Raw genomic sequence first — 11,401 nt, forward strand, 5'->3', positions numbered from 1 at the left:
TTCAGTCGCGTTCTGTAAAGGCAGTGGTGACACAGTTACTTACAGTGAAGCTCGCATGTAATTTTAACACTATAACACTGAATTCAGAGGTGCAGAAGGAAAGCTGGGAAAGGCTGGAACTGTAAAGAGTTTATAGTTTCAGCTAGTAAAGTTGTTGGGATTGTCGACCCCTCCTGTCCGAAAAAGCACGTTAAAATCTGATGCTCGGGCGCAGCTGGCTTGCAGACACTGGAGGAAACCCCGGAGTTTTATTGGGGAAATCACAGCCTGTGTGTGTATTATAAATGAACCATCGCTGTTTCGTCCTTCTGATCCCTCTGTCTTTGATATTTTGTAGCAGCCATTAATATCTTGACAGGCAACCTTAATGAGTACATTCTGTATAATAACTGTCCAACTTGGCTGGCTGCGGTGTCCTTTGAAGGTACATTAATGGTCATTCATTGATTTATTTTCCCTTGATACTGCATGAAAACAATTTTATATTCTTTGTTTTGTTTTGTTTTAAGGTGGACCAACTTCTTTGTAAAGACAAGCAGTATTCCTCTAAGACGGTGGGTGGGGGTTCTAGCGTTTTAGAGTGAAAAAAGTGACTTTTACTGAAGTGTGAGGGTTTATCTTAAATCAAACATTGCAAAAATGGGAATCCTAATGAAAAGGCGATGAATGCGGGTTATCTACCTTTAAAAATGAACCACTCGGTGAATCATTGCTATATGCACTGAATCTGAGAATTTGTGGCTGCCTCAACCTATCATATACATCTGTTTATGAACTGAATGCAGGCAAGCATAAAAGATACTGAACTGAAAAGAGGATAAATCAGTCTGACGTAGTTCTATCGAAGCAATGTGGTTCCTCATTCCACAGACTGAATACTTGTTTGCCAGCCTCATGCTTCACACAGTATATGTCTCCTCCTTTTTTCCCTCTGCTGTTAGCGCTCATCTTCCAAGGATTTATAACTAAATGATTAGAATTAAGCTCATCTGCTATTCCTTTGGCCTCTTTCACATTTTAAACAATTACAACTATATCAGTCTCTTTCTGTGTCTTGTCCGTCACTGCTGCTATTTTTCATTTCAATCTCATGTTAGCGCACAAAAAATGAAGTAGTTTAGTAGTTAACTGTTAACTTTGATCTTTCTGTTATCTGTAAAAACTGTGGTTAAAATATTCTTCTCATTTCAGCCAGTGAAGCTTTCGAGTCATCCACAGTTCATTGCTTTAATTTTGTCCAAGTGTCTCAATATTAATTGTCTCAGTACTCTGCACTGCACCAGTGAATACAAGTTTGTTTACAGCATTGCAAGCAAAGGTGTTCTTCAGTTTGACGTTTCCATTTCTGTGGTTCACTGTACCCTCAGTTTACTGAGGTTAGAATTCTTAACACAGATCTACAACAACCTGCTGTTTTCCTTGTGCACGATCCCTTGAAAAATTTATATCGAGCTTTTTTATTCTTTGAGTACTTAAGTAGTTTTTGCTGTATCACTCCCACTGATCTGTTAAGTGAGTTGTATCTGGTAATTCCTACTGACGGAATTTGATTTTAATCAAAGCATCTTTTGCTGATCTCTCTGGATCTGTCTGTACAACTTGTGTCAGTCCCAAGTCTTCTATTTTTCAAACTTTACACAACATACAGCAGTCTGTTGTTCATGACAGATGATTTTTTTCCCCCTATATCAGCATTTACCTATTTCAAGGTACATATGTCTATAATAAAAACAACATTTTTTACAAATGGAGTGCACTCCATGATTCAATAGCGTGTAAAATCATCTTCGGCAGGAAAACTAGAAGTATCCATTTCTTGAAAACGGTTGGAACTCATTGCACTGTTTTAAAATAAACCTGTATACTCCAGGGAAGCAAACTACACAAACCTCTGCGTTTATATAGGTGCTCACACTTGCTGATGATCACTTAATCAGATGCTGGCTGCTACTTATGCTCTTTATTCCTATTGAAGCATTAACGATATACTTAATTTTTTATAGGACTGCATAGAGTCCTGTGAAAGCTTGCTTTTATCACATAACCTAACACATACCACATTAGATTGGGTGCTTGACATTCCTGTCACTCACAGCAGTGATTATCGCACTTAAGCAGACTTCTTTATTGGCAACCTGTTGGCTGTATAGATTTAGTGAGTTTTTATATCTATTCAGCAAGTTGTCTCTGGTGACAAATCTACATTCACTAGTGCTGTGAGGCTTGCAGCTGCAGACAAGCCTCATTCTCTCCATCTGCTCTTTTCAGTGAGTTAAAAACCAACAGAGCTCTTAAATGGGCTTCTTAAAAGTGTGAAGTGTTGCTCTTTTGGTTTCTTACTCAGATGGAGGTTTTGCATTGCTTTTGTCTTGAAGTTATTAAGTTATCTTAATCAAAAAGAGAGAGAAAGGCGAAATCATCTTCTCAGGCATTTCGAAACAGCTTTCAGTGTGGCTGCCATTTTTAGATTGCTCTCTGGCAACTTGAACTGCGTGCTTTCTAATTAGAGCATTGTTAAAATTGTTAAACTATTACTGTGGACAGTGATAGTAATTTCTAGCTACTCCACAGTAGGAAAACTTTGTTGCTAAAGACACCATACCATCATTATCTGGCTCGTTAGGAAAACGGCATTATCTATGTAATACATCGTTACAGAGATATTTTTAAAAATGACATTTCAACTGAAAGTGTGACCTTTATATTTCTTACATGGCATATTTGAGTTTTTAACTTTACTTTTCTTACATTACCTAATATAAAGTGCTACTGTCTGATTATATCTGCCCTGTGTGCAGAGGACATGGTTCTGCCTTTTTTTTTAGACAGAACTTTGCCCTTGGTTATAATGTCCCACTTGTCCCTCATTAGATCCTAATGGCATTTGACATTTCAGTCTTTATGAGATAAAAAAAATAAAATCTAAATATGTATGCTGATGTTCCTGCACCCTTAAACGAACTTGTTCATTGTATTCTTGCTTGTCTTCGCTGATTTCTAATGAATTAGTTCCATAAATTCATGTCTGAATGAATACATTGTATCGTAAAGCCAGAGTTTTCACTTAATAAATCATTCATAATTACACAACATATTGTACTTCCAACTAAACTGAAGCATTTCTTTATAGATGGGCTATTTTCTATCTGATGCAGCTGATTTTAAAATGAATTAATGCAGAAAAACATCGAATTTAATATTTTAAAGCTCTGAGCGGCAGGGTGGTTAATGCAGGTGCATCTACACAGGTACATGACTCTGCAAACTAAATACATTTTGAATAATTGTGTTTGAGTGCCTGGACTACAAATATGGTTAACTATTCAGTGCGTGTGAATTTATAGCTATAGCTGGGTGTGATGATGTTTTAATTACACAGAGTTACATAAAGAAGCCTGTGACGTGTCATTTCATGATTTCTTTGCCCGTCTTATCTTAAACGTTCCTTCTGGGATTTCTTTCAATCTTTGTTTTTGTGTTTTTTCTCAAGCACTCCTTTGCTCCTTGAAATATCGGGTGTCCGACGATCATCGTAAGAGTGCAGCTCAGGAATGAATCTGACCTCCAGTTGATCCAGTTGGGTGCGTGATATTTAGCCTCTAGCACTCATCAGGAGTTTTGTGAACAAGAATCAGTTGTACAGTGTATTCACAGACTGATGAAGATGAGCACAGATGATATTATCAGTGGATTTTTCAGGGATAAGATCTTGATAAGTTCTGAAAACAGGAGCAGGGCTTTGAAAATTAATAAATATGGGATTGAACTACACTGGAAATGCAAATGAATTTGGTTTATGGTACACGGGTGTGTGTGACTTCACAGGGGGGATTTCTCTTTTTCTTTTGTCTCTTTGATTTTTATTCATCCATAAATGTAGATCTTGGTTACAGTTTCTACATTCTAGCTGCTCTATATGACATATGCGACAGAAAATGCTAAAGCACCATGAATTATATTCTATAGTTTTGACATGGTCAAGATAAATGATAAGTGGCTTGAGAAAACGACTTGTCAATCAGAAGTGGTTTTAGCCTAGAGAGCAGATGTTGAGCATATGTTTGCCATGAAAACAGTGACTCAGAACCTGATTTCACCTTTTTAGCAGAAACAATATGTTCTTCCCTCCGCCTTTGCAACTTTCCCACAAAGCAAGGTTCTCTAACTGTAGCTTTAAGGGCACATTCATTGTGAGAAAGAGAAAGTTCGACAAAAGTCATCGTTGAAGTTTGAGATCAGAGTGAAAGTTTGCTTGAGGCATGGTGGACATTTTAGTGACGCCGTTTTGACCTTCCGTCAAATGTTTTCTGCCTGTTCGCTCAGTAGCCCCCCCAGATAAATCTAATTTTGTCCTTTCAGTCAGCTGTACCGGAGTGTCATGTGTTGGAGGCAAAGAGTGAACAGAGAACGAAAATAGCTGAAAAGGGCATAACAAACACTTAGTGTTTTCTTAGAGGTGGAAGTTGTTCTTGCATGATCTGTCTTTTCCTTTTCATTTAGTCTTGCTGATTTTAAGAAAAAAACCAAATCATAGCCCAAACAGCTCAAAACCCCATTGGGCGATGCGCTCCTGCACTCCACTCTCACACTGACTGTGTGATGCATGAGCTCCCGAATCTCCACAGGAATAACAGATGTGTTCTCAAAGCGTTGTGTAATTAATTTTGGAGATGTTAAAATGTTTGCAAAGTCACTCTTTCATAGCCATACAGTCAGGCCCATAAGCACTAGGAAAATGACACAGTGTTTGTGGTTTTACCTCTGTACACCACCACAGAAGAGTTTAAATCTAATGATCAAGATCTGGCTATGGCACTAGGAGAGAAGCGGTTACCAGAGTGTTACGCCAAAGTGTAACTCTGGAAAACTCGTCAGAGCTCCATCCTCCAGATACTTCTCTCTGAAACACAAAGTTTGGTGGGGGAACTCATCTGTAAAGATATTTCAGCATCGAGTAAAGTGTGACTAAAAAACAAAAATGCCATCCACATCTTCACATTGGCAGTGTGACAAAAAACTACATTTTTTTTCCTTTGCGATCACAATATAACTAGGTAAGCAACACCCGCTGCTAAGAATAGGAAACTTGCATTGTGGAAGTCATTTACAGAAATGTGTTGAACTCTGCTGGTTTCAGCATGTCAGGTACCCTGTACATGTAATGAAACACCTATACTCTCCTGTGCTAGAGCTACACCAGTCTGTGAATCCTTAAATGAAGAGTTGTCAGTAGATGTACAGGAGCCTGAACACCTCACCATTGTGTCTGCACTGTCACTTCATTCTTGTAAAAAATAAGGATTGGAGAAATAAAGGATGATATATTGCACTTCTACCTGTCATGTACCACTGACCAGGAGGAAGACAGGACAAAGAGGTATAATGTCAAGATAAACAGGTGGGGTTTTTTTGGGTTTTTTTTTTGTATTTTGATGGCTGAACAACGAGATTGCTGGTAATTTATGTCAGTAAATGGAAGGTCAAGTAGATATAGAGCTGAATAGGTAATTAAACAGATAATAAGGGTATACAATAAGAGTGTGTCACAGGAGAAATAGATTTTGAAAGTCCTAGAGCAGAGCAGGAGATAAGGCTGACCTGGCGGGGAAGATTTGGACACGTGTGAGAAACAGAAAGCAACAGAAGGTTATTTTTAGCCAGCCAATTCCACAAATATTGCAGAGTTGCTCGTTGCTTTTGTTGGTTGGGTTTTGCTAACCCCACGAACTCCCAGGCACATGCCTGGCATCCGGATCCCAGCAGTGACTCACTGGTTTCTGATGTGCACCTGAAACCAGCTCTGACCCCTTTCCAGACAACACACCGTTGAACTGTCACATCCCATCTTTCCATGGCAGGCCACTGCTGAGGTGTCAGTTAGTATTCTGCAGTGCTAGGTGTGCAAATGGGAATATAAAATATAGCAGTTCAAATCTTGTAATATGAAATAATATCAATTATTAGCACTTTTTAATTCCCTACATGGATATCTAAAAAGACAGCAGCACCTGAACACAGATATGCAAAACGCTCCCAGGCCTATGGTGCAGGAAAAGGAACACATTAAGTAGCAATTATGGCAATTAACACTCCTGAAAACTCCACCGAGGCTCTTTCCTGATCAATGAAAGGGCTGATATAGACAACTGAGACACTGGCCCTGGAAAATTAAAGGATAGCAATTAATTGCTGTTACTACTGATTTGGCTGGTCAGCTTTTGTATTTTATCAAATATTTGAGCCAAATGCATGATGATGGCACCAGATGGAGCGTGTTAACAAGGTTCATGGGGGACAATCCTGTCCCCAATTTTGCCACATGTCAATTGTATATTTTATCTTCCACTTTGGAGATTTATTTTAATTATACCCAGAGTGTATTCACTTTTTTAATACTCGGTGTGCATGGGAATCCCACTGGCTCTGTTTAAAAGACCAGAGGTTGGATCTCTCTAATATTAAACACTGTCATGGTTTCAAAGGGACCAACTGTTTTTTCAGGTAAAATAATTAAAACAAATCAAAGTGAGGCAAGACTGCCCTAATCCCTCTATATTCAAGACAAATTGCCAGTTCATCGCAGAGCTAACACCGACAACCACACACTATCATCATTTTGAATCATCAGTTATCCAAATCAATTCACCTTTGGACTAATTTGGAAAATCATACAGGCACAGGGATAATACGCAAACTCCACACGAAAAAGCTCCAGCCATCCTGTATGTGTTCATTTGAGATACTGTTGAAAGCCTCATTTAAATTTTTAACAGATTTATTGTTTAACTGGCTCTTTTTTTTTTCTTTCTTTTTTTATAAATTTAACAGATCTAATGCGTCCTTTCACCTCATAAAGCCTGAACCATGAAATAACTGGAGGATTTATTGAACCTTCTGACACATTAAGATGAAAGAAATTAAATATCAATTTGCATATTAGTTTTAATTTGTATCCTTTTTGTTACAACCAGCATTTATGTGTATTTATTTCTCACAGTAGCACCACATGTGTCTAATTGTGTACATCAGGTTTTTCTGAAAAAACAAACAAACAATAAACATGATGTAAAGGCTTAAAAAACTCATGTACCAAGGAGGATGCACTACAGGGTTACAAGACCTTCTTTCTGCTGCCATTGGAGTCTAAAGCATTCCCTAAGATTTGCAAGAGCAAGAGCTTCTCTATCATGGAAACTTATGCTATGAAGCTCCCAGTGCACACTTTGTGTGCTGATGTTAATAACGGTGGAGGTTAGGAACTCTGCAGTTATTGACTCAGGCAAGCTTTTCACAAACTATGCACTCTGCTCTATGACTACTTTGTGGCTGACTTCCTGTGGTTCCGGAATATTTCCACTTAAAAATTAAGCCACTTACAGTTGATCATGTAATATCTAGAAGAAAAGATATTTCACAAACAGTTTTTTGTAATAATGCCATCCTTTTATAGTACCACACTTGAATTCAGTGATTTCTTTAGAGCAAACGATGCTTTCACAAATGTCTGTAAAGGCAGACTGCATTTATGAGAGAGTTGTGGCCAAATACTTTTGTCTTTAAAGTCTATCTGAAAGCTGAAGGTGCATTTATGTGTATCACCTCTGAACCATTTGCATGATTTTCAGACACGAGGTGCTGTGCATTCTTTGTTCAAGCACAGTACAAACAAACAGTATAACATCAATTTCTGCCACAGTGAATTTTATGAAAAGAAGAAACTTTCACTTGCCTTTTTTTTTTTTTAACCCTTACCAAAGCTGGTGAAGTCATCATATGGAGAAATGCTAACATAGCAGGAGCTCTAGTTCCAATGCGATACTTCACACCAATATAAATGTACATATAAGTATACAATGGGGCAATAACAACAAGCTCTATTTGTGCATGAGATCTGTAAAACCTAATGACCCATCTGAAACGAGAAAACGAGAACACTACACCAAGACGCAGACCTGACACTGAGAGACAGAATGACACATGGACCCTGAACTAAACTAAACGTGAGATACAACCGAGAACAAAATCCTTAAACATGACATAAAACAAAACACTGACAATATTAAATCATAACACATCACATTCAATCACATCCATTCATACGCTATGAGTTTTGAATGCTTTTGTGTTTGCCTTATTAATGAGTATGTAGCATTGCAGCTGTGATTCATAAACATGATGCTCAATGGGTATTGTTGTTTTTTTGTCTTGTATGCTCATATTGTAACAACAATGATATAGCCGAGGATTAGCCACAACACTCAAATGTAGAGTCGGGCATCAGGACTTTGGCAGCAGATCCATTGGGTCCTGTGGGTTGTCACAGAAGCTTGAACATATTGGAATCTGGAGAGTCTGAAGACAAGGTCAAAAGATCCACATCAATGCCAGGACTCCTGGTTTCCCAACAGAACACTGCATTGTAACAAGATGATCAATGTTATTCTCTCCCAGGGGTTTTAATGTTGTGGCTGATCGGTGTAATCCATAAATCAGTCCAGTGTGGACATTTCAAATCTTGTATACATCTCCATCTCCTCGTTGTGCCTCCCACAGGCAACACAATCTATGAAAGCCCACACTCATGCAAATACTGTATCCCCCTTTCACACCGGCAAACCCCTACCCCCAGCAATGACTCATTGTTGCACCAGAAACCAGTGACTGACAGTATATGTCCAAGCATGGACACTCATTTGACCAGATTAGATTTACAGTACGTCTGCAGTGCATTTTAGAGCATTCACCTCGCCTTTTCTGTTTGCACATTATTCAGCCAACATTCATTTAAGCATGAAAAAAGTGTGTGTGTGTGTGTGTGTGTTTGTGTGTGTGTGTGTACAGCAATTGGGTCTTTGTGTTCATGCCTTACTGTCTGCGTGTGCACCACACTGAACCCAGCTGAGCCACCACAGCAGATCAAAGGCTTATCCCAGTGTCAAAATCAGGACTGTCTCATCCTCGTCAATCCACGGGCTTGCAAAAATTCGATTAATGACAAATGGAGTGAACGCATAAATGTCCTGTTTGTAAGATGACTCATCTACCCTGACAACTGAGAGAGAAAGGCAGTTCTTTCTGAAGAACTTGCTAACTTCGCAGATGAGTGTTACGTCACAGAGGCAGCATGGAAACTGGGTCAGGCCCTTTGCACGATGCTCTGAGTTTTTTTTTTTTTTTTTATGGCGCTATTATGAAATACTCTCAGCAGAGGAAAACAGTGTCAGAGACTAACAGCAGTGGTGATATAACCAACTGAAATCAAAGCGGTAAGTAGTTCTTTACTGAGGTCGTGGTTGTTTGGACACTGCATTTCTAATACCTGGTACATAGTTCTGCATTTGCGGTCTGCCTCCTCATAAGCGAGGGATTATAGTTGGTAACATACTGGTCAGGGTCAGCCAAGCTGCTCTGCCCTACACCCAACCTTTCTCTCTCAGACTCTTTCTCTGTCTTTCTCTCTTACTCACATACGCACATGCACAAAACCCTCTCTCCACATCTAAATCTCCCTCTGGGTAATCAGTCAGTGTGTATTTTTAAATCTGTCACTAATCTCTATTATTGGCATAACCCACAGGACAAGGTTACCTTTCATACTTTTGGTACTTGAACACACGACTACATGCAAGTGTATATACAAGAAGAGTAATGTTCAGTTTATATGCTTGTGGGATTCTTTTGAGCGGAAAATCATGGGAATGTTATGCTGTCCTCATCAATGACACACATTTGACAAAACAGATGACAAAACGGATGCCACAGATGATGTCTCTGCAGAGATGGACTGAAAAATGTCACGATCCAGCTGTGTGGAGGTGGACACGCCAGTAATCATTTAATTGTTTAAAATTCTGCTGTAAAATTTGTTTTTTACTAGATGTCATCTGATTGAAGAATGATGAACTGAGGGTAACTAGGATGTTGAAAACAGCACAGTGTATGCACAAATCTGATGTCTCATGTTTCTTGTCTGTATGTTTTCTGTTTGCACAGGAGACGCTGCAGTCCTTTTCCTTCCTTGTGTTTGTGGCAGTCTGCATTCTGGGATCCATATACCTCTATGTCGTCCTCCCGGAAACCAAAAATAAAACCTTTATGGACATCAGCCAGAGCTTTGCCAAGATTAATAAAATGCCCATCCCCTCGCCTGGTCAGGAAATGGAGCTGGTTCTGTCCATTAACTCTGACACAAATGGAAAAGCCCAAGATGCAAACTTCCTTGTAAATGAAGGAATGAAGCACAGTCATAATCGAGAAGCAGGGTCAAATGTGTGAAAATATTTCTTGTTTTTACATATTTACTGAGCATAAATTAAGTAAAGTCAATGCTTTTTTTCAATGTTTTTTATATGACTGCAATTTTTTTTAGATATATTAAAAGCAATGAAGCAAGTATTTGTCTGTGTCTCTCATTAAGATGAAACAAATCATTCCTATTCTGTTCTGAGGCTCTTCAGCAGTCACAAAAATGACTGTGGTTTGGGGCTTACATTAGATGTTGATTCCACTGATTGCTTTTACAGTTCTGTCTAATATTAGAGTGCATACAGAGTTGTGTTTCGGTCTGTTAGTCACTGTTTTTTTTTTTTTTTTCACTTTATTTAAGTCTCTACCAATGTCTCTGAAAAAATGTATTTTGCTTTGCCAAAACGTCCACAAAAAACTTAATGGGCTAGGTGTTTCTTGGCTTTTTGATACTGATCTGGTTGTGCACAGTGCTGTCTTCATGTTGACATTGGACCAAAACAGTACAGCTGGGGGCCAGAAAACCAAAACATGCTTCATGGGTTTATAACTGCAAGAAACACATCTCAGATGATTGTGTCCTGACACTAAACAGAGGTGTGCCAGAACAACCAGAAAGATGATCATTCTTCTTTAGTAAGACCAGTTATAGCAACATCCCATCTCTCTTCATCTCAGTCTTCCCTAAGAGCCTAATAAATGAGAGGTGGGACAGACGTGCATCTGAGGAGAGACATAGATTTCAGGATTATAGCCATAATCCTGATGTCTTGGTTAACGTCTTAATATACACAACATGGGAGAGATAACGCAGAGAGCGCAGTAAAGCTGACAGGGAAAGCTATTTGGATCCTTTCCAAATCTGAAACGAGCCAAGGCTACCTCCCACCAGATGGCTGGAGCCAGCGGAGGAAGTGATCTGAACAGAGGCAGACAAGCGTGGCATTGGATAGCAGTCGCAGTTTGTTCCACAGTAGGGCGTACTCAATATTTGAAAGTCCGCTGCCTGGGGGGCTGACACTCTACCCCCTCATATAGACACAGACATAAAGTGTGTTTCTGTGTATGTGTCATGCTATGATGGGATGTCCACATTTTCAAATAGCATTGTAGAAAGGTGGTGGAGAACCTCCATGCGTCTTCATGTCCTTTTAAT

General features: G+C 39.1%; 1 protein-coding gene across 2 annotated transcripts in view; it reads left to right on the plus strand.

The window, feature by feature from the left end:
* slc2a9l2 (solute carrier family 2 member 9, like 2) overlaps positions 1-10,321 on the plus strand; it is a 97,884-nt gene extending 87,563 nt beyond the window's left edge. For both annotated transcript variants that reach the window (XM_063473152.1, XM_063473151.1), the window contains exon 13: positions 9,994-10,321. In XM_063473152.1, the coding sequence (XP_063329222.1) occupies positions 9,994-10,275 (282 nt within the window). In that variant the 3' untranslated portion in view covers positions 10,276-10,321. The remainder of the gene's footprint in view (positions 1-9,993) is intronic.
* Positions 10,322-11,401: the final 1,080 nt, after the last annotated feature.

Source organism: Pelmatolapia mariae, linkage group LG5 (assembly GCF_036321145.2).
Source record: "Pelmatolapia mariae isolate MD_Pm_ZW linkage group LG5, Pm_UMD_F_2, whole genome shotgun sequence".
NCBI classification, from domain to species: Eukaryota; Metazoa; Chordata; class Actinopteri; order Cichliformes; family Cichlidae; genus Pelmatolapia; species Pelmatolapia mariae.